Source organism: Lemur catta, chromosome 5 (assembly GCF_020740605.2).
Source record: "Lemur catta isolate mLemCat1 chromosome 5, mLemCat1.pri, whole genome shotgun sequence".
Lineage (NCBI taxonomy): Eukaryota > Metazoa > Chordata > Mammalia > Primates > Lemuridae > Lemur > Lemur catta.
In genome coordinates this window covers 29,302,063-29,326,443 of record NC_059132.1, presented here as the reverse complement: position 1 = coordinate 29,326,443, position 24,381 = coordinate 29,302,063, and the positions used below count along the sequence as shown (strand labels likewise).

General features: G+C 42.5%; 1 protein-coding gene across 2 annotated transcripts in view; it reads right to left on the bottom strand.

Annotated features, from left to right (window-relative positions):
• Positions 1-20,808, bottom strand: part of GLRA1 (glycine receptor alpha 1) — a 79,216-nt gene extending 58,408 nt beyond the window's left edge. For both annotated transcript variants that reach the window (XM_045551321.1, XM_045551322.1), the window contains exon 1: positions 20,453-20,808. In XM_045551321.1, the coding sequence (XP_045407277.1) occupies positions 20,453-20,508 (56 nt within the window). In that variant the 5' untranslated portion in view covers positions 20,509-20,808. The remainder of the gene's footprint in view (positions 1-20,452) is intronic.
• Positions 20,809-24,381: the final 3,573 nt, after the last annotated feature.

Genomic DNA, 24,381 nt, shown 5'->3' with positions numbered 1-24,381 from the left:
CACCTCCAGGACCTTTCACAGGGTCACCTCTTTGTGGCACACAGGGGGACCAGATGGGAATTTGAGTCCCACTGCCTCCTGTGTCCTTCTTGTTGAATATCTCAGAAGCAAAGAGCAGCAACGTAGGGAACGGGACAAGCTGTGGATGTGGAGTCAGAAATTTGTGAATCTTTCTCATATGATCTTGGGCAAATCCTTTACTACAGATAAGCATCAGCTTCCTCATCCACTGAGTGTAGATACCTCAGGTCCTAACTTTTGAATTACTATTTGAAATTATGTTGAAGAGGCTGGGTGTGGTGGCTCATGCCTGTAATCCGAGGACTTGGGAGGCTGAGGCGGGTGGATCGTTTGAGCTCAGGAGTTCGAGACCAGCCTGAGCAAGAGCAAGACCCCATCTCTACTAAAAACTTAGAAAGAAATTAGCTGCACAACTAAAAATATATAGAAAAAATTAGCCGGGCATGGTGGCACATGCCTGTAGTTCCAGCTATTTGGGAGGCTGAGGCAGGAGGATCGCTTAAGCCCAGGAGTTTGAGGTTGCTGTGAGCTAGGCTGACGTCACGGCACTCACTCTAGCCCGGGCAACAGAGTGAGACTCTGTCTCAAAAAAAAAAAAAAAAAAAAAAAAAAAAGAAAAAGAAAAAGAAATTACGTTGAAGAAAGCATAAGATACTACACAAATAAGAACTCATTTTTTGGCTGAAATAGGGTGTGCTCCAGGGTTAAGCACACGGACTCTGGCATCAAATCCAGGCTCTGCCATTTACTAGCTCTGTGGCCTTGGAAAAGTTACTTATCCTGTCTGAATCTTTGTTCTGCATCTGTAAAATGGGGAAAATAGTAGTTATTGCTCATGGGGTTGTTGTAATGAAAAATATTCTTTTACAGTTCTTACTTTGGTGACTGGCACATTGTACATGTTCAATGAAATATTAATTTATTCAAAGAGTTGGCTGATTTAGGCTCTATGATAGCAGGTGAATATATGAACTTCTAGAAGCTTCTTTGTGCTTTACACTGGAATCTACAAGGCCACCCACTCTGATACCTAGAAGAGTACCACGGCACTCTCAGGTAATTCCTCTACTGTGCTCTCAGTAATTTATCCGTAAAGTAGTAAATTAATAGCATTACTTTGGCATTTCAATCAATAGGATTAAGATGATCTGATGGTAACAGAGTAGTAATTGCTGCTGCACAGATGGAAACTGTCCAGTGGAGAAGCTGTACTTCCCAAGCTGGCTGGTTGCCCTCAGACCAGATTCTTTCAACCCTTTTTAAAAAATAACATTTTCCTCTGATAATTAAAGCAATAAATACACACTGGAAAAATACAATGAGGTTCAAACAAAAAAATAAAACCTACCTAGACATGCCATTATCTATTTATCTATTGCTAACATATTGATAAATTTCTTCTAGGTTTTTTTTTTCCTCTGTAGATTATAATCATTTTCATTTCCTGTTTTATTGTTTAATTGAAGACTCTAACTGAGCATTTTCTCTTGTTGTGAAACCTTTAGAAACACAATTTTAAATGACTACCTGTGCCAAGGTGTGGCTGTATTAGTATTCCTTTAGCTATCCCCCTGTTGAGGGGTATTTATATTATTTTCAATTTTTAGCTATTATAAATTATGCTGTGAAAAAACCCCTTGGGCATAAACCTCTTCATGTCCTAGAAGCAAAATTGCTGAGTCAAAGGGTAGGACTATTTCTGAGGCAGAAAGGCTGTACCAGTGGAAAGGAAGCCCCTCTTCATTGACCCCCTAGGATCAGCAACTTTAATTCTTCCTGAGGCAGAGTCTGCCAGGGGCAAGGGCTGAAGGCAATGTGAGTAAGTAAAAGTTAAAAAGAAGAGAGGTTGACTCATATTGCCTATGAAGCTGTAGGCATTGGAATGTTCTGGAAGAGAGAAAGGATCTCTTAGTGACAGATTGTTCAGAAGACCAGCACTGCTTGGTGCAAAGCATTTCTTTTTTTATTAAATTCCCCTGCATGTGTCTTCTGCCTGTTATCCCTAACCCACACTTCCATATTGTAAGCATCCCCCAAATGCTTGAAATGGGGATTAGGATAGCATGGTGGACTCAAATTGGATTATGCCATTTATTAGTTGTGTGATCTTGGGCAAGTCACTTAACTCTTTCAAATATGTGTTTCCTTATTGGTGAAATAGGGTAATAATAGAGCTACTTTCTAGAACCATTGGGGTTAAATGCGAAAAATACATATCAAACGAGGACTACAGTGCCAGGCACATAGAAATCACTTAGTATGTTACTCATTATTACAAATAAAAATTAAAGTTCCTGTTTATAAAGTTTAAATATTCTTCACTAAGATTTTATGCCAGCCAAGATTAAACCTAATAATTCTAAAGAATTTATGAAAAATCTAAAGACTGAAAGAGGCAAGAATGCAGGCAATAGTGGATGTGGGTTGTACTTCAAATCTTGGCTAATTTATTATATTCAGTTGTAGGCTCTGCATCTTAAGAGGAACATTAACAGGCTGGAGCAGGTCCAGAAAGGAACAACTGGGCTGGTAAACAAACTTGAAATTGACCTGTAAGGAATAATTACAGACTCTGTGGGTGTTTGGCTCTGAGAAGTCTTAGGCAGAAGGGATCAGCCTGTTGGGCTATTGTGGGAATAGGGACTCAACTTGATAAAGTAATGTTCTTGAGTAGTTACTATTAGGTTATTAAGTATGAAATGTCCATTTCCCTTAAGTACTAAGTTTGATATCTCTGACATTTCACTTTGACACTTCTTTTTTTTTTTTAATTGTGAAGGTACATCCTCATTCTTTCAAGTGCATGTTTTGGCTTGTGATTATCTTTCAATATTTTTTTACAGCAATTTTTATGAAACCATGGATAAGTAAAAAATTCATGTTATTTTTGAATATGAATTCCCTTGTGGAACCAATGCAGCACAGACAGCTCGAGATATTAACAAAGTGTTTGGGAAGGATATGGATAATGAACACACATGAACACACAATGGTTCGAGAAGTTCCATTCTGGTGATTTTAATCTTGAAAATGAGCCACATGGGTGACCTGAGACCAAGGTGGATAATGATGAGCTGAAAGCTTTAGTGGAAGTGAATCCTTCTCAATCTATGTGTGAATTAGCAGCAAGGTTTGCATTACTATTCCAACAATATTGGATCATTTGAAACAAGTGGGCAATGTAAAGAAGCTGGATAGGTGGGTACTGCATGAATTAAATGAGCATCCGAGGAGAAATTGTCTCGAAGCTTGCCTTCTTTTGCTGTCAAGACATAAAGGCGAACCATTTCTACACTGTGTTGTTATGTGTGATGAAAAATGGATTCTTTTTGACAATCGCAAGCATTCAGCACAATGGTTGGGTAAAGACAATGTGCCGAAACATTATCCAAAACCGAATATTCATCAAAAAAAGCTAATGGTGTCTGGTGGTCCAGCTCTGGTATTGTCCACTACAGCTTCATGAAACCTGGTCAACTGATTACAGTCAATGTCTACTACAACCAGTTGGATGAAATGATGAGGATGCTTGTGATTAAGCAGCTGAGATTGGTTAATAGAGACAGGCCAATCCTCTTGTAAGATCACATGATGCAAAAAAAAAAAAAAAAGAACCAATGCTCAAACTACAGAAGCTGGACTTGGACACTCTCTGTCATCCACTATATTCACCATACCTTGCACCAACTGACTACTGCTTCTTCCAGCTTTGGATGACTTCTTGCAAGAAAAAATATTCAATTCTCAATAAGCTATGGAAAATGCCTTTGGCAATTTCATTGTCACTCGCTCTCCAGGCTTCTTCGCTGCTGGCATAAGCGACCTATCATTAAGATGGCAAAACTGTGTCAACAGTTTAGACACATACTTTGATTAATTGTACTGCTTCTTGTTTGAGATATAATAAACTAAACTTTTGATTCTAAATTGGACATTTCATATTTAATGACCAAAATATTTTCCAGGCACTGAGCTGCAAATATTATTTATTTTCTCTCCTCCAAAACATTTTATGAGGTATGCATTTGTGTTTCTGTTGTATAGATGCACGCAAGCAGAAGTGACTTGGTTGAAAGTTACATGGCTAATAGGTGGCAGGGTAGAAATGGAAACAGATCTTACTAATTTCTTAGTTCGGGTGCTTTCTACAGCCCATTGACTTGTTCCAAGTGACCAAGGAAGGTGGGTAGGACTTTCAATGAGGGAGGCAGCTTCCTTATGCATGTGAGGAAAGAATAGTTTGACCATTAGAGCTACCCAGCAATGGAAGATTCTGCCTAAGTAGATGGTGAGTTTCTTGTTACCGGAAGTGTTCAAGTAGAGGCTGAAATTTTACGCAGTAGTCTGCTGTAGAGATGACAGCTGATAAATGGGTAGGAACTGTGACTTTACTACTTACTTGTGTGTTCTTGAAAGTTGCTTAACCTATTTGAGCCTCATTTTCTTCATCTGTAGACTGGGAATATTGTCTAATTTTAGAATTGTTGGGAAGATTTAAAAAAACACAGATAAGTTGTTTAGCCAAGAACTTGGTATACAAAAATGGCTCTTTATATATTAAGTGAACAATTATCTAAGATCTTTCTATCTCCATCTGTGGCTCTTATTTATATGGTGACACTATCTAATCACTTCTTTATTGGGATCAATTTTAAATTTAGAGAGGTCACCTCTGGAGTGAGTATTCTACCTCACTTCTGCAAGGACAGGGAGGGACATGCTAGTTTCTTTCTCTTCAGGCAAACAACAGGCTGGACTTTAAAACAGGAGCAGTGGAACCAACAGGAAGGGTATTTAGAATGAAATGTAAGCAACAGAATAGATATTATTGGGAGATAGATTAGAACCATGTCACCCTATTGTTTAAATATCAGATGGGTTTGAAGAGCCCACTGTTTGCCCAGTCCTGTGCCATGAAGATTAAGGGATATTCAATCAGGTGGAGGCACTGTGTTTGTCTTCAAGAGTCTCAAGGCCTGGCGTGGCTCAGACAACTGAAAAGCTGGTAGGACTCGGTGTCATTCTGTGTTAAATCTTTTGATTTGGATTCTAGCTCCCAGGCAGTTACAGAAGGGATGCTCAGAGGCAGGGGCCTGGAGAAGATGACCTGGGAAGATCTTTTACTGGCCTGGTATTTTTCTCCTTTTAAGGGTTCCCGGGATTCTTTCTAGTGGGCACAATGCAGTGATATTGCAGTTGTGGCTCCCATGGGCACATTCTCTAGCTATTTCCCCAGGACACCCATCAGAGCCTGGGAATATGCTAATAATTGTTGCCCATTTTCAGGCCCAGAGGAGAAGGAGCAGGAGGAAGAGAAGGAGGATGGGTACAAGGAGGGGGAAGGGGGTACCCCTGTGAGGACTCTCCCAGCAGCCCTCCTTCCTGGGCTTCCAGAAAAAGGCAGCATCCTGCCTCCTCCCAGGGCTCCGTTCGTCCCCTGATCTGCAGACATCAACCCAGGCTTCTACCAGCATCAGCCATGGATCCCACTAGCAGGAAACATGGAGTTGGCTGCCTGAGGACAAAGCGTTTATTGTTGGGATCTTTGACATGATCCCAACAATCCTCCTCCTCCTCCTTCAACAAGATAAGCAGAGTCCACCTGCTTTGGAAAAATGCCTTCCTTTCTTTTTCTTCTTGCTTCTTCCTCCTTAGCCTCTGCCCCTTCCCTCCTACATTCTTTCCCCTTCTGGTTCCTCTTCCTTCCTCATTTTCCTTCATCTGTTTCTGAGTCCTAGAGTGATGGAGTTGAGAGAGAACTTAAAAGTCATCTGGTACAGTTAAGTCGTCCATTCTACAGATGAGAAGACTGTGGTCCAGAGAGCAAAAAGGACTCAAGCAGTGAGTTCTTGGCTGAATCCTAAGTAGACCGGTGTCAAGTGCTTTTCCTTTTTTGTTACTCTGCTTATCTCCCCCTTTCTCTTCTTGTTTCTTTTTAATTTCTATTTTATTTCTTGCCCAATATTCTTCCTTATTCTCTTTTGTCTCTTCATAAACCCCATGGTGATCGGTGGAAAAGAAATCTGGACTTTGGGTAGCAGAACTGAGGGGCAAGTGAGTGTCACTTGTTCCCCGCCTCCTTTTCCCCACTGGGAAAGACTGTGATCTGGGGTGAGATCCTCGATTTTCTTTCTCAGAGACTCTGTCTACTCCCTCCACCCTATTCCACCACATCTCTGGAGGGGTTTGTACAATGTCTTTCTTCATATGAAGACTTTGTACTTGGATTGGCCAAGTGCCCTAATGGGGTTCCAGGTTGGTAATATCATTGCCTTTGTCTCTTCATGCACAAAATGGGGATGATAATAGCACTTACTTCAGAGGGTTGCTATAAAGATTAAGTAGTTAATACATATTGAGCTTTTAGAAAATTTCCTGGCATATAGTATTTTCTAAATACATGTTACTTGCTAATATTATTTTTTCTACTTGCTCTGCTTTCTTGCTAATATTATTGGTTATAAGTATTACTATTTAGAGAAGTGTTTGTCTATAAGGAGAAGGGTTGAGAGTCACAAATAACATTCTAACATAAGGAAGGACTAGAACACTATGAATATAGCTCAAATAGATACTTGTTGGCAAATGGGACAGTGGGTGATCTGATCTCAGCTGTGTCCTGCCTGCTGAATGTGTCTACTTTTTACCCAAATGTGCCATATTTCCTCCAACTATCTGAATTCAAATTGCAGCCCATGTCCATGACTCACCCTGAGAAGCTATTTGGAACTTAGAGGTAAAGTTAAGCCTTGCTCAAATATGACCCAGTTTCATAATTCCTTCTGTAATTTCCATTTTCTCCAATGATGGTGTCTAAGCTAGAATGATAGAGTACAGTATTCTCGAAACCGAAATCACTTGCATGTCCTATGATGAGTTTTGCCCAATTTATGTACTGTTATTTAATTTATTTTTAATTTGAATTTTTATCTTAATCATTATCAACATTATAATGGAACTGGTAATTTCTGGTACCTGGTAAAGTAACATTCATGATGACTAAAATAAAAGAAAATTATCCTGCATCATTGCAATGCATCATTGCAATGCATCTCACACACTACCAGTGGAACATTTACTAGCTTCTGGGGAAGTGGACATGGTGATGAGAGACTTAGTATTCTTAGTCCTTGTCTGTGCTGGGTATTAATTTACTGTCAACTTTGGACAAGTTTCTCTCCCTCTGGCCTCAGTTGCTCCCCCCCGGGAACTGAAAGAATTGGGCCAGATGATGCTTTCCATCTCTAACTTTTTTGTTGTTGTTGTTATGAGCAGGAGGATTTTATGAAATTGCACACTGGTAGGGCTCTAGTTGCTCTGATGAGAATATGTCCCATCCATCACTTTGTTCTCAAAACCCAAATCTATAATAAAACTCTAGCCTTCCATTTTCCAATGACATTTTACTTCCAGCACAATGACTTCAGTGGGGAAAGCAACTTCCATTTGCTCAAGAAATTCCTCTAAATACACAGAATGGTTTCAGCCTCTAGGCTGGTTTTTACTTAGAGAAAACACAATCAACTCAGCACTGGTCTGGATCTCTCCAAATGTCTTTTTTCCCTACCTGGTGCAGGTTGCTTTTCATTAAGTTGGGTTCCAGGTTTGATTGTATGCCCCGTGCTCTCTGATATCCTCTTTTGTAAAAAATGTATTTTTCAGCTTTGAAAAGTAATATATATTTTTGTGAAACATTCAAGCATTACAGAAATATTTAATGCAGGAAATAAAAATTCCCCATAGTCTCATTCTCAAGAGGTAATAACTATGAACAGTTTTGGGCCCATTTCTCTAGACATTTTTTTTCCCATATGAGAACATTAATACATATTAAAAAATAAAAATGGGATCCTACTATACAGATTGTTTTGCTATTTGCCTTTTTTTCCCTCCCCTTCCATTTAATCATTCATCCCGGTCATTTTTTCACTTTTCTGCATGGAATGAGGTCATCTGCTGATGGCACTTACTGGCCATGTGATTTTGGATGAATCATTGCTCCTTTTGGGGTTCGTTTGCTCACCTATAAAATCAACAGCCTTCCCAACCTGCCCATCTCCTCTGAGAGAAGGCTGATAACAGGTATGTATGAAAGTGTAGGCACCTTACGAGTGGACTCTCGTGGGCTGTTATTTGTCCCATTATCCTGTTTTATTGAGTTTCTAGCACTTTCCAGGCCCTGAAATTTTATAGTTCCCCAATCTGTTTGTTTGTACCTGCCTCTAGAAGTTAAGGTGCATGAGAGCAGAGAGCAGGACTCTTCATCAATGTATCTATCCCCAGAACTTAGAGCAATTGCTATGAATGGTAGGAATTAATAAATCTTTTTTGGATGATGAACAAATTATGCACTCTTAGCTGGGCTTCTAATTGATAGAAGGTCTACCGGGAGAGAATAGGGCAGAGCAGACTGGGCTGAGCCTAGTCGATAGGGTGGCTAGCTGGCCCACCACCCTATTGCTTGAGAGCAGCCTCCTTGGGCTTGCCTATTCTGCAAGCTTTCTCCTCTGCCTGCATCACTGTCTTGGCACTCTTTGCCACCTGGTAAATTAGTCATTCTTTATGGCCCAGTTTTATTGTTCTGAGTCCTGGGAAATTTTCTTCTGTTTTATGCTGTCTCCCCACCTCCAGACAGTCAGACTTTTTAATGCTCCTACACCACTTTGCACTTATCTCATTTTACTTGTAGTAATAATGGTTTTCCTGCTTTGTATAATTGCCATACGTAGTGCTAACATAACACTCCACATGCTTTCTCCCATTTAATATTTATGGTCATCTGTCAGAAAGGGGTAATTATTGTTCCCATTTCACAGATGAGGAAAACCAAGGCTTAGGAATCTTAAAAACAATCTTGCTCTAAAACATTCACCTAGCAAGTGGTATAAAACGATTCCAAAATATATCAGATTGATTCCCAAGCTACAGTTTTTAACTGCTGGGCCCTTTATAAGCAAACTTAATTTAAGAATTAATAATTATGCAGTAATATCTGGGAGTCCAATCTCATTTGAGGCATGAAAAAACTGAGACCAGTTCCAAAGTCAGAGCAGAGCTTATAGAGGGAAGAAAATCTTGCTCTAATCGCTAGGCTGTCCAATTCTGAGGCAGCATGGGACAGTACATCTTTCACTTAGCCTTGTTGCCTCTTTTTCAGAAGCCATTGCTTTTTATGTTCAAAGGCATATTCAGTGAGTTCCTTTGAGCCCCCCATCTCTGGGCATGAGGAGGAGCTGGTTGGTGTGCCTTTCAGGGCCTAAATGAGGGGAGGATTTTTATAAGATTTGTGGAGGGGATACGGAACAGCATGAGTTAACTTACGGAGGTGAGACTTATGGGCATATTACTCATGGACAATGAGAAACCCATTTCGGGTTGGAATTTGATTTGTGCGGAGTAAAGGAGCTGGAAATAGAGTTGGGGGCTTGTATGAGGCACTCTGAGAGTTCTGTGCCGTACTAAACCCGGCGTTCTCAACAGACAGCAGCAGGACTGCAGAAGTGAGTGAGCTAGATCCGCATGCACACTGACAAGGTATTGCTGAGTGATAAACGGGGAGTTGCAGAACACGGTGTTTAGAATAATCCCATTTTTGTAAAACAGAAGCAGATTACTACTGTAACCCAGCAGTTCAAGGGTCTCTGAAGCCAGACTGCCTGGGTTCCAATCCAGCACTGCCACTTCCAACCTGGGTGATACCAGGAGAATTATTTAACCTCATCTGTCACTTCATCTGTACAATGGGATGAATAATAGCATATGCTTTATAGAATTGTTCTGAGGGCCACATGGGTTAATACATACTCAGTTCTTGGAAAGGTGACAGGCACATAGTAAGCACCCATGTTTTTGTTGTTATTATGTGATTAAGATTATTTGGAAAGAGGAATGTCAGACTGTTAAGTGACTTGTCCTAGGAGTAAGATTTCTGTGTATTTTAGTTTTACACATATCTCACTATGTTGTTTAAAATTTTACAACAAATATTTACAATGTAAAAAATAAAACAAAGGAAAACAAAACAACAAACCAGCAGATCTATTTTGAAAGTTGATATTAGGAGACTTTATTTCTATTGTGTTGTTTTTCCGACTAGCAACAGGCCTGCTAGGGACACACTGGGAGATGTCTCTGGTGTTGTCATCTGGAGGGCTGTTGGGAACAGGTGTCTGAGACCACATTGTATGGGCCGCCCATGGGCCACATTAGGAGTGACCCGATGGCTATTAAGAGGGGTGGTCCAGTCTTTGCTTCAGCTCCCCATTCTGCTCCCCCACCACCCACACTGCCTTGAATGGACTGGGTGTGGTTTCCTGGTCTGGAGATGTCATGAGAAGCCATTTGGGTCTGCACTGGAAGCGGCAAATCCGCGGCTTTGTGGTGGGACCTCCAGTGCCAGAGGCTGGGCGCCCCTCCAACCTTCCATACAGCAGACAGGGAGCCTGGGGTTACTCAGTCTGGCATGTTTGGGGGTTAGAGGGTGTAACTGAAAAGGTCTTTGGTCTGAGTACAAGGGACCAACATTTAAAAAAATTCTGTTCCTGGGCCAGAGATTATGCTGCCCTTCTTCCTGATCTCCCAATTCAGAAATTCTCTCCCATATTCCTAGATAGCTCTTTCAAGTGAGTGATTTTGGTCATTCACTAGGCAGGTGGGACAAAGAAGGAAGGATGATCTGTGGCAAACCATCTCTACCCTCTGACAGAGCTATAACCACGCACCTTTATGATGGGGGTGGACAGTAGTGCAATCTCCCTCCAACGTGAAGGCTGGAGATCCAAAACTCTTATCTATTTATAGAGGCACACTCAATTTATTACTATCCAGAACCACCTGCAAGACATTATCTCGATTATCTGAAGAGGCAAATTTGTCTCTTTCATCTCCCTCATCCAGTTCAGTCTCCTCCCTCCTCCTCCCTGGTTCATTCTTAGAGCAACAATGGCAGCGGAAGGGTTAAAGGAGTGTTTTCTACAGTCACACCCAACTTTGAATCCTGGCTCTGCCTCTCACTAGTTGCCTTCCTTTGGGCAAGTTACACAACCTCTTTATGCCTCAGTTTTGTCACCTGTAAAATGGGGCTATAACAGTACTTGCATCTTAGGATTCTGGTGAGCATTATGAGGCATAGGATGTCATTAGACTTATGCCTAGCATTCAATAAATACTTAATAACTGCTAATGATGATTATGAACAAGTTGTTGCAGTCAAGGCTGAGATGGGTATCATGAGGGAGGCAGAAAGCAAGGCTCAGGAAGAAAGGGGTATGTCTGCAGTATCTGTTAACATAGAAGTGCACGTGCTCTGTGCCCCAGCAATTCCATTTCTTTTTCTTGTTATCTGCCTGGAGAAATGCCACATGTGTTCACAAAAATGTAGGTACACTGTGATTATTGCAGCATTGATTGCGGTGGAAAAATTAGAAAAAAGTGTTAAGTGCCCATCAATAGGAGAGGTCTAGAAAACAATGGGGCATCCATAACGCAAGATGCTCTGCAGTGCTGAGCAGAGTGGGAGGGACTGTATGCCTCCACAGGTAAGGCTTCCCAAGACATGTTGCTATGTGAACAAAACAAATTATAAAATTTTATGGACAATATGATTCCATGAAATGACAGTATGTGTATTTCAATAGTTACACACACACAAGTGTATGTATGCATATATGTAAAGTAATCAAGAAGGATAAGAGCTGGAAGGGACCTAGAGGTCATTGTCAGAGGGGATTTGGGGCTTAAGTCTAGTATTAGAATTTCTTAAAAAGAGAACGTATGCATATATTGTACAATTGAACATGATCAAGGACAAAGAAATGCCTATCTAGCCAACAATAGGAAGAACATGGCTCTGTCAAACCAAAGGCCTGATGAGAAATTCCCAGGTTTTCTTTTCTAGGCTTCTTCCTGTCCCTGTGGTCCACTAGCAGAGGGGGAGGGCTGTGACCCTGCCATCTACACTAGCCCACAGGGGCTGCAGCTTAAGAGGAGTGAGCCAGTGTTGTGAGCTAGGAGCAAGGAGCTCTGTATTTGAATCCTGGCTTCACTCGGAGATCGACAGCATGGTTACTCGCTGTTATCAAAAGGCTTTCCCTCTCCAAGCTTTAGTTTTGTCAGCTCTAAAATGGGGATATTAACCACTGTCCTGTACCTAATTTTTAAAGTGATTTCGGCAGCCCATATGAAATTGTGGCCATGAAACACTATAAACCATAAACTACTTTTTTAAGAGAGTGCTGCAAATCTGCCTGGCAGCCAGGGTTGCAGTGGCCTTGCCGCATTCCTCTGGAGCTGGGGAGTGTTGCAGAACTGAGTACACAGCCACAAACACGCAGCTCTCAAAAGGCCGAAGATCATAGCAGTTGCTTTATTTGGGGTAGAAAATACTAACATGCTTCACAGGAAGGCTGACACGTCAAAGGGATAGAGAAGAAGGAAGGACATGGTCCTGAGGTCAGACAGATGGTAGAATGGGGCAGCAGTCTTTGAACATCTGGGAGTCCTAAGCAAGCCTCTAGTTATGCAAGGTCGATAGCACAATGGGCACAGGAAGACAGGTAAGTGAGATCATCTTTGGAGAAAGAAACCACAGATTCCCTCCATCTGACTATCTGGATTCACCTCCTTTATCAATCTGAACAGATGCTGAGTGCTGTGTCCCAGGGCCCCTGGGGGCCAGGATTCAAGCCCCTTCCTTGGGTGCCCCCTCTCTCTATTCCGCATCACATAGCCAGAGTTCCCAGCTGCGTGAATGAGAGCTGTTGGTGCACTAGGACTTCAGGGACCAGGCCACCAGTTTGGGGACTGGGATAGCTCCCTAAGGAACCTTCTCGAAGTGCAAGTGCAGGAACGTTTATGAGGGAGGACAGTGTGTGAGAGGATTGAAGGAAGGAAAGTGCAATGGCGGAGTTGGGGCATATGAACTCCATGGATGATGTGGTGGGCAATAAGTTTGGGGAAAGTGCAGACTGTGCACAGCTTTGGGAACTCTGTCCCTCTATAACCTTGAGGAAGTCGCTTATCCTCTTCACATCTGCAAAATAACAGGGTTGATCTATGTCAGGGGTTCTCAATCAGAATGATTTAGAGCCGTGCTAATCAAACTTTTGGTCCCAGGAAGCATTGACATCAAAATCACCTGGGGGCTGTTAGAAATGCAGATTCCCAGGCCCATCCCAGACCTCCTGAATCAGAATCTGCATCTTAATGAGATCCTGGGGCAAGTCCTCTGCACCCTGAAGATTGAATGGTGCTGACTTAGAGACTGTTTTTGACATGACAGGTTTCTGGGTCCCCATCCTGAGAGATTCTATTTCAGCAGTCCGGCATGATATTGGAAACATGTATTTTATTTAATTTTAAAACCTCTCTTTAAAAATCACTATTTTATTGAGCTACGATTGACATACAAAAATCTGTACATGTTTAATGTGTACAACTTGATGAGTTTGGAGATAAATGTACACCCGTGAAATCATCGTCACAATCTATCCCATAAACCTATCTATCACCCTCCAAAGTTTCTTCCTGCCCTCTTATTGCTATTGTTATTTAATAACGATATTTAATCTTATTGTAATAAGAATATTTAATAAAAGATCGACCATCTTAGCAAAATTTGGAAACCTGTCTTTTTGACAAGCCCCTCATAGCTAGGTTTGAGAACTGTTCAATTCTAGAACTGCTAAGAGTCCTTCTTGTCCCAAGGTTCCACAATTGTGTTGATACTCAAGACGCTACCAAGGGAGCATGATTCTCGGGGGTGAACGCGTGGGGAGTTGAGGATGCGCTTGCAAGGAAGAAAGCAGAGCCTTGTTCTCTAGGTGCCTGTGGGTTGCCCAGAATATGAGGCAGGAGAGGACGCTGCCCAGGAACTGTTGCCCATTTCACTGCTAGGATTAATGATTGTCGGCAGCTCCCCGTTAAGACGGTAAACTAATTTAGCAACGGACACTGAAAAATAGCTGAATTCAAAGGCAGAGCGTGGTAATCTAATTGCACTGACTTAGCCTCTGGAGACTCGGAGAATATCAACTTCAGAAAACCACAAAGGGATCCTTTATAAGGAGTTTCAAAAGCTTCGGGGCCTCAGCACCCCTCATAAGGGCTTGCATTACAAAGTACAGGCACTGTGTGGATAAACCCCTCTCCCTAGCATCTCAGGGCATTGTTCCCTTCTAATGTGTTTTCTGAATGAATCTGCTGGCTGGCTCTATGTTGTTTTCAGTTGTGCATTAGGCTCAACGGAGTTCGTTCAGAGGAGACGGCTGAGTTCAAGGCTGAGAGTCCTGTGAGCACCACCATCCATGCCTGTGGCCTTGTCTGTGGACATGGGCATTTTCTGGTAGGTTCTTCTGTCTTATTGTGTGGCCCTTCTCATTTCCTAAAACAAGACTCTTACATAACCAAGGTGATTTCCCCTTAATAATTCTTTGTCGCATAGTGAGTGTGTGTGTGTGTGTGTGTGTGTGTGTGTGTGTGTGTGTTTGTGTGTGTTCATTGCCCAATTTATTCGCTATCCAATCCATTTCTAAGAAAGAAAAGATCCCAGTGAGTTGTGTTCATGGCATGATTTGGGGAGCTTACAAAGATCAGATGGTAGTTTGGGAATCAGGAAAGGAGGGAATATAGAATTGTGAAGGTTTGTCTCTGACCTGCATTTCATTTACTCTTCTGCAGCAAATTACAAAACTCGATCTACAGAATAAGCTTGAATTTCTTCTACATCCCTCCTGGGAGGTGGATTTCCAGTCTCTGCTTGCACACCTCTAGTGACAGGGACCATCTCTGCCATTGAGGCAGCCCACTGCCCCATTTGACAGAGCTGCCAGAAAGTTCACTGATTTACATTGAGTCAGAATTTGTGTTTGTGCATTAAAAAAAAAAATAAAATCTGCCAATTATTCTGATTCCTCTCTTGGAGTTATATATAGAATAAATCAAATCTAATGTTTCCCAATATGGGGTCCCTGGGTATTTGGGAGGTTCATGAAATAGTAATGAGGGCTCAGAATCCACTTTAAACATTTCAAAGACTCTAACAAATTGCATATTTACATCTGACAAGGCTCTGTGGACTAACTAAAAAGCATCACTTGTCTTTTGTTTTTTCTTAGGTCAGCTCAGTGTGGCAACATTGCTTATCCCACGATGTTCAATATTTCTGGCCATTATGTATGCCTTTGATTAATAAAGATGGGAAAAATATATTAATGATGAATGGGGTTTGGTAAACAAATTTTTTTTAAAACAGACTTTATGAGGGAAAAAAAAGACCAAATAGAATCACTGATAAAAAGTATGGAAATATTTGGTCTTTCTTATGCCACGCTTCATATCTATCAGGATAGTGATCAGGCATCACGTTTTCTCATCATACTAAGAATTTCTTGGGGGAAATTGACATATTTATAGGATCTGTCAATAATTGCGTCCAGGTTGGGGTAACTTTCGAAAGAGAAAAGTTGCTTTGTGAGTTCCTCAAGTCTTTTAGACCTTTGATCCTGAATATATCTTAATGTGGCTATTTCTTGTAATAGTTGAAATATGCTGCAATAGCTGTAACCCAACTATGCTATCACGGAAGAGATTGGGAGAAGACAATCCTGAACTGGCACAGCTCAAAATGATTTCAGAGAGTGATTGGTCGAGTCCCTTCATTCTACAGCTGGAGAAAGTGAGGGCCAGAAAGGTCACAGAACCCTCTCTAGGTCATGTCACTAGCTGCATTTTGGATCCCGGGTCTTCTGCCCTTTGGACCAAGGCCACTTTGCCTAAAGCATGCTTTAAAACCTGCAGCATAGCATCACGATGGTCAGGCAGGGAGACAATGCCATCTATTCTAAAAAATCATGCTGGCTTCTGCCAGCTGATGAAGGAAATGAAGTTAATGACACCCACATAGATGTGACACTGTCACAGATGTGCACACTGGCTGCCTGGAGGGGAGCTATGTGGACCCTCTGAAGGAAAAAAAGATTTTTAATGTACCTTTAAAGGGAGTGGTGTTTCCCCTTTCTGCAAGGACAGGGACTGTGGCATCTGTCCCTGTGGAGTGCTTAGTTTTGGACCAGACACATAAGCACATCATAAAAAAGTGAAGAAATGAAGACAGAGTCACCAGTGAAGCTAATTCATCGGGAGCCGTTATGAGCATGTATGGGCCCCTATCTTCTACAAAGATCTTATTAGAGGCTGAAGAAAATTTAGAAGAGTCGGATTCAGTGATCTGAGTTGATTGATTGGTAAGAAAACTGAGTCCCATGAGGGGAAGAGACTGGTTATGGCCATGCTGGGATGGACACAGGGCTGACTGTAGAAGCAGGGCTCACAAATCACAGCCCAGCTTCTCTTTCCCCTGTACCATGTGGTTGCAACCTCCTTCAGAAGGTGGTCTCAGATAAAAATTTCCTAAATATCCTCGGATAGGTAATTTCCAGTTTTGTAAATATGCGGAAGTTATATGCTGATTCATAACTCCCTTTACCGGCCTAGGGTCCCTGCTCAAACTGTCCCTCAGGAACAAAAACATGACGTTTTCTTTTCTCTCTCTTAAGGTTCCTAAGCCTGAAAAAGGGGTGGACTGATTGACATTCTGATTAGCCCTAATGCAAAATTGCCCAAGGGGCTTTTTTTCCCTAGGAAAAAGTCCTTGGCCCATTTTAGAAGCCCCTAGACACGTTCTGCAGGGCCTGAAATGCAGCAGGTAAGATTTGAGGCAGACGACAGCTTTGCCACTGGGAGGAAAAGACCAAGGTGGCCATCTGCCCCAGTGACAAGTTTGGAGACCAGGAAGCCAGAGGGGCCACTGCCAGGAAAAGCTCATTTACCTTTCAACTGGCTGGTTTCTTAGGACAGAGATATGAAACAATGTATTTGTCATGTTCCTTTTGACCCTACTGTAGGTAGAAACATCTTCCCTTCAACGTTTTGATGACCTTTCTTAGCAATGGAGTGGCATATTCAGTACAAAACCCTGTGCAAAGGAGCGTCTACTTGGACGAGAGATGGAAATGGCACATAAGAAAAACATCATTTTTGGGGAAAACGTCCATGGATTAGATCTGGTTTATCTCCCTACCTTTATTCCCTTTTCAAGCACAAACTAGGCTCCTTTTTATTTTATTGGGGTACTTTGTGTGTTTCATTATGAGCATTTTCTCAAGGAAGCTAGACTTTTCTCCTCATTATAATTAGTACATCAAAGCAGCCGATTAAAAATGTGGTCATTCTGTACTGTGGCTTGAAACTTTGGGCAATTTGGTCTTTCTCCCCCAGCCCCGGGTGGATATTTGGCAATGTGTGGAGACATTTTTCGATTGTCATGACAGTGGGGAGGGAGTGTTGCTGGTACCAGAGATGTTGCTAAGCATCCTACAATGCACAGGACAGGCCCCATGACAAAGAATTATCCAGCTCAAAATGTCAACAGTGTGGAGGTTAACAAACATGGTTATATACCACAGGTCTGTTTGAGTTACTCAGAAGGCAGGAGAATTTGGGGGTCATACTGGGCCCATCCCAGCCAGAAGCCTCTGTAAGGACTCTGGATATCAAAGCCAAGTTACTTTTGGCTTGAAAGGAGGCTTGAAAGGAATGTGCTTCTACCATTAAAAAAAAAAAAAAAAACTTTGCCCATTTTATTTTTGACAAGTCTGGTTCTAAGGCCCCATGCCTGATTGAAAACAAGACAAAATTTAGGTTACTGAATCCTAGAATGTCACTTATGGGATTTTAGAACCTCAGGCTTTTCAAATATCAGAGTAGGAACTTCAGCCAAATCACCTCATCTTACTCGTGGGGATGCAGTTGATGAGCACTGCAATGCTCTTTGTCTCCCAGGACCTCCTGTCTTCCTTTGCAAGGCTTCAATTCCTCCTCTGTATTGGCACCGTATAAGATCTCTGCCTCCCTCACTTTGATTGTTGTTTTGTTGGTTGTGCTGTCGTTATTGCCATTTTGCTGGTTACGTGCTGATGCAGCAGCGCGTCTGTTACGGAGAACCTTTCCTAGCCCCCAGATTTTCTCAACAAGGTGAGCAGCTGGCATCATTTAATCTAAGGAGTACCTGGGTGCCTGAGATGATTGGATTGGCTCATTCCAACACAGTGCCTGTCCCTTGTGGGAGGGAGAAGGGGTCATTCATATGGAACCTGCTAGGGATCTGCCAGCCTCCTTTTACCCCCACATACATTCTAATAAGCTCCCAGATTTTAACACTTCTGTATTTTCACCTAAAATTAAAAAAAGAGAGAGTTAGAAATGAAAATATCAATTGAATTAAGACAACCCTACTCACTTTGCCTCCTTGTGACTTTCCTCCCGCCTCATCTCTCTGAAAAATTGCTGAGGGTATTTCCTGAGTTCAATTATTATTTGTATTATTATTTTATGTTTCAAAAATGAAAAATTTCCTTCTCACATGAAGTAGCCACTTCTATGTTTTGAAAGCGCAATGGTACTACCACCTTTCCAGCTCTCCACGGTCATGTCTCTTCTTGCCTTATAAACACATGGAATTATATTCCACATCCATGTAGCTCATGTGTGTCTTCACACATGTAGGGGAAAGAGATGTAAAGTGATGTTTCCTGACAGGCCACCACCAGTTTACTTGAAGAATGAACACAGTGGATTCATAACCTTATCGAAATGACTAAGATGCAGACCTTTTAGACTGTCTCCCTTTTGTGAAAGACAGTATCTGGGAGAGGAAAATCAAGCATTGCATACTGTTCATCAAGAAGAAAGGCGCTGGGGGTTTGGGGGGGGGGAGAACGATGTGCTTGGTCCTATTAATTTGCTCTTTAATCTCTCTGGTTCAGTTCTGTCTCGTGTAAGCCAAACAGAGAATCAATTTGCATACAAATGTTACCAAGTACCCCACCACTACAGCATTCTATAGTTCTACTAGGTATGTAGAGAAGAGAGGATCTGGTATAATTAACAGGATACTTTCTGCCCATTCCCCCATAAAGTAACCACATTTTGATGTATTTCACAAGGCCCTGGACTGTTGTACTTTTTTTCATTCTATCTGACTCCCTGTCTATTTGCATTCTGAGCTGTGGTCAGGATTGTGGCCTCTCAAACAATTATTTGAACTGGAGATTAGAAGCTTTAGCATTGGGTAATTTCAGAAAAGGGAGTGGGGTCTTTTCATTATCTCAAGAGAAAGACATGAAGAGAGGCTCCCATACAGAAACTTACAATTTGGAGGGGAGGTGTCATTCATTTACCCAATGGGTTAGTCAAATCAACCATCCATATGCAGTGTAATAAAATAAGAATTATTTGCTGTTTTATTATGGGAAAGGATAATACTTACTGGTCACTTATTTTTAAAAACAAGCTGGATTGAGTTTCTCAGTGACTATTAATCCAATGCCACAGTAAAACATGAGAGGCAGGCATCTAAAATGAGGAAGATTAATGATCGCTGCAGGTCATGGAAGAAGAATAATTTTTTTCAATTCATATAAATGAAATTTGTCATAACCGTCATTGAAGATGGCATGATTCACCCACTTACAAAAGGACTATCTATTTCAATGTTTCTTGAAGAGGTGATTTTTCACTTTTCACTTGTACTAACATAAGAATGCCAAGCCTGTAGGCAGAAAATTTTAACCTGGGAGACAATGGATGGGGGAACTCCGCTATTGAGTCAGGTATAGGCATGAATTAAGAAACAAAACAAACAAGAATTGTCCATCAGTTCAGGATCTGCAGCTAAAAAAGTAGAGTTTGGAAAGGTTGGAGGGGGAAAGGAGAGAGTCAAAGTTTCAGAAGGGAAATGTTTCCTAGTATCTGTTCCTAAATACATCCAGTCTGCACTCAAGTTCAGGGCTTTACAAACTAAGGTCACAACACTATTGTTTCCAAGCACTAAGCCTTAGTAACCCTCTCCCTCCCCGCTGAAAAAGAAAACAACAACAAAAAAGGAGAGAAAAAATGAAATGTTCTGGGTCCAGCGAGTTTGAGTGCAACCTTCCCCGTCACCGCTAGTTGTCACTTGGCTCCCAGACGGGAGAGCTGAGGTTTTCGGCACTGCGGTTAGAGAGAATGCAGTCCTAATTAAATTGAGTAACTCCTAAAGCTTCCCCTTAAAGTCCTCAGCCCAGTGAGAGCCAATATGCAGGGGGGTCGGGGACCGGTGGTGAGGGGTGTAGCAAGAGGAAGGACAAACAAACCGCGAGAAACAGGCCAACAGCTGCCAGAACAGCGACTGTCTCAGACCTCCACGCACAAGCCAGACACCCTGCGGGCGGGGGGATGGGGGTGGGGGGAAGGGGGGCGGAGGATGGAAGGACCCGATTGCAGCGGCATACAGCACCTCTCTCCCCCCAAATGGTGGGCGCATGGACAGAGCCAGCCTCCGTACTCCTTCCCCCCAATTCCATCAGAGCGATGTGGTCAGTAGAAAATTGCATACCTGAATAATACAATGGTCTCCCAAAGGTAGAGTCGAAGAGTATTGAAGCTGTACATTTTTCAGGTCCTTGTGCTTTGTAGTCCACGAGTTATGGGGGCAAAAATGTTTCAGATTGGCACTTACAAAACCAGAGAGCGCTATTGAAAAAACAATCCAGATGTTAAGGGCAGGCGGGGAACAGGGGCGCAGGAGAGCGCCCCGGGGGGAATCGGAGCGAGGGGGCTGTGGGTACCGCGGACAGCGGTGGCTGCGAAGCGTTTCAGCACCACGGAGAGCGTCCAGCCCTGCTTTTCAGGAGCGCGAAGAGTATCGCTGTTTGTTAAACTCCAACGTGTCTGGTGGCTCCCTGCGGCGCTGGGGAGGCACGTTTGGGGGTGGGTATATTTCCCCCCCCCCCTTTTTTTTACCCCTGTTTTTCTGTTTAAACGGCCAGCTCCATGCAAGGAAAAAAAAAAATCTTCTGTTGAGATCAGAGCTCTGGCGTCGGACCGTTAGATGGGGCGAGCATCTTGGGTAGAGAGAACAGGGCTTTCCGGCTCTGGGCCGGCCTGAGGGGCTTAGGGGTGAGGGGGAAGCGGCTGCCGGCGCTGCCTTCAGTTAAATCTCCGAGAATGTGCCAGGCTGGCGCATCGCGATCAAGTCCCGGAATCTCATTCTCCTGCCTCCGTGCTGGTCTGCTGTCGCCTTGTGATTCCTGTTCCCTGGTCCCCGCCGAATAAGTTATGATCGCTGCAGGAAAGGTGTCCCATTGCTCGGGGCTGCAGGCGTAAGAGAGCCCAGGGCAAGTTTCAGGGGCTGCCGGGGTCCATGGCTACCCAGCCGGGCTCAGGAGTCCAAAGCCTCAGATGCGCCTCGGTTTTGTGAGCTCGCCCATCTTCGTTTGGTCAGGACTCCTTCAGATCTTCAGACTTTCTTACTGCATTAATTTAACAAACTGGTGGCATGGGGGTGGGGAGAGCGATAGCTGATGGGAGGGGGTTGAGAGGGAAAAAAGGGGGGAAAACTCCTTAGTATCTTCAAACCCTCCCACTCGAGGTGTTCATTGGCCCTCGGCTACGAAAACCAGATCTTCTCCCGGTATTTGGCCAATAGCATGTTGGACTCCGGGTTGAATTTAACCCTTAGAGTGCTGGACGGGAACCGCGTCCCCCGCAACCCGCCCCCAGCTTTGCTGCAGGCGGTGGAGGGAGGGAGGTGATGGAGTTCATCTCGCTAGGTCTTTCAAAATACTGCCTTGATTTTTAAAGACTGTAGTTGTATGCGAGTAAAACACCATGGGTGTTGGTTCAGACGTGCCTTGGGCTCCATTTATCATTTTAAAAGGGAAAAGTTAAACCAGATCTCTGAATTTTTTTTTTTTTTGAGCTCTGAAGTTATAATATTTGGCTCTGAAACGAAAGGAGGGGTTCTCAGAAAGGCGTCTGGTGGACAAAGGGAGACCCCTCCAGGGTCACTGCAGCAGGGAGATACAGGAGAAATTCCTTGAGCAGTTTCCAGGGTTAAGAGGAAGCTGTCCTGGCTGGCGCTGTTTTGGGGAGAGAAGAAAGATACGCTCTCTTCCCACTGGATGAAAGACAGTTTCATTTGCCTTTTATAAGCTGGGGAAACTGAGCCTCACAGATCCTGTGCCTTGCTCCAAATTAATGGAAGAGCTAAGTTGTACACACAGGTATCCAGTACTTAATTACTTACATTCCCTGTTTTTTCTACCTGTTTTCCCACCTTATTTGAGTCTTAGAAACCAGCTATATATTTCACTCTAGAGCCCATCTGGGTAAGTTAAGTTAATCAGATTTTCTCCAAGCTACAGGACTTTAGTGGATAAACAGACTCTGAAGGATTTTCTGGCTGATTCCAACTTACTGGGACTCTTCCTCCCTTACTGAGAGAGGGCAACCCCTCTCCCAACCCAGTGACTTTAGGAACGCCTTTGGAGTGTTTGGAGGTTGGTTCTCTCTAGAATAGTTCTCAAAAGCTCAGTTCTCTCTCCAAGTCCAGGCCTTCTCTCAAGCAAAGAAATCTGGAGAGCTTTGTTTACCAGCCTCTTACCAGCAGGGTTTCCCCTCCCCTCCCCCTGCACTGTAAGAGCACACCCCACACTACTCCTTTTTTCATTGGCTCCCACATCTCAGAATTTCCATGAAGTTTTGAGGAGTGACTGAAAAGGCAATTTTGCTTTGAAGGTGGGTATTAATATGAATCTGATAAAAATTTTATATAATATATATGTATTTTTATATATGTAATCAAGAGCTAACGTTTCTTAGCATACTTTCCATGCCAGACACTATTGTGCAGTCACATACTCTTGTTTACTTTGCACAGTCACACCTTGTGGTAAATGTTATCTTCAAGCATGTGTTTGTGTACGTGTATGTGTGTAGATTTGTAAGTATGCTTGGGTGAAACCAGCATGTCTTTTACTGTGTATGTACATTTATTTGTGGTTTGTATCCTGCCTAATTCTGAAGTGAACTTCAAGTGCATATGTGTATTTATACATTTGTGTTTGTAAATGGGTCTCTCTCCACATAGGCATATATATGTATATATCTATGTGTGTCATTATGGTGTCTCAAGAGGTACTGAAACAAGCTGTGAGCTAGCAATTTTGTCCTTGTCCCTCATCTGGCCAGGATGCACCTGCACAGTTGGGCATGGATGCAGTGTGTAGAAGTTTCTTTTTCCTTTTTTTCAAGGTATGATGATGATGATGATGTGTGTGTATGTGTATGTGTGTGTGTGTGTGTGTGTGTGTGTGTGTGTATTGCTGTTCATGTGAATGGCTTCAAGGCTGTGGTCTGTACAGAAGATAAGAGTAATTATTACCTGGGAGGCACCTGTTTTCTAATAGCCTTATGAGAAAAAACCCTGGAACAGGCAATTACATCAGAGGTTCAGTGGGAAAATCCCTCATGGTTATTAATCTATACTTTTTCTATACTTTTTACATCATACCTCACATATTTATGCCTAATACAGATCTTTCTGTTCTTGTGTAGGTCACTATTGAAAACAAACAACTATGGGCTTGGCAATCAGGGATTTATGTCATTTTATCTCTGCTTCAAAAAGTCTGGATGTATTGGATAAATGACTAAACCTCTTTGCACTTAAGTCAAATGATGGTAGTAATGTCTTTCTTCCCACTACAAGAAACTGCATAGAGTAAATGGTATTACGTCTAATCTGATTGTAACTCACCATGCTATGAAACAAAAATATTCATAGAATGGAATGGATTGGCTTCAGCTAATGGTCCATTTCTTTGTTAAGTATTCTGTATAGCCTGATTCGAAGTGTAATTTCAGTATTTGACTGGTCCCTTACAGGTTCCAGTAGCCAGGTTTGAGCCCTACTAAGTATGAATAAATTTCGGCACATAGTGAGACTAATTTTATTATTAGAAAAGATTCATTCTATTAATTCAAGAAACATTAATTGTGCATTTACTATATGTCAGGTGCTATTCTAGGCACGTGGGGATATAGCAGGGAAAAAAACAGGCCAAGATCCCTATTCTAATAGAATGTATCTTCTAGGGGAGGGAGGCAGAAGATAAACAAGGAAATACACAATGGGTTAGACAGTTAAAAAATTAAAAAAGGAAAAGGGCAGAGAATGACATGGAGGTGCTATTTTATGTAAGGTGGTTGGATCAGGAAATGCTTCCTGAAAAGAAGACATGTGAACAAATAATTGAAGAAAGTGAGGGAATGAGTTATGTGAACCTTAGAAAGAGAAGGAGAGGTTTCCAGGTGGTGGGAAGAGCAAATGGAAAAGCCCCGAGAGGGAAGTGTGCTTGGAGTGTGTAAGAAACAGCATGGAGGCCAATGTGCGTGGACGGAGTGCGTGCAGGGGATAGTGACAGGAGACGAGGTGAGAGAGGTATTTGGGGACTAGACCAGGTACTGCCTCCAAGACATAGT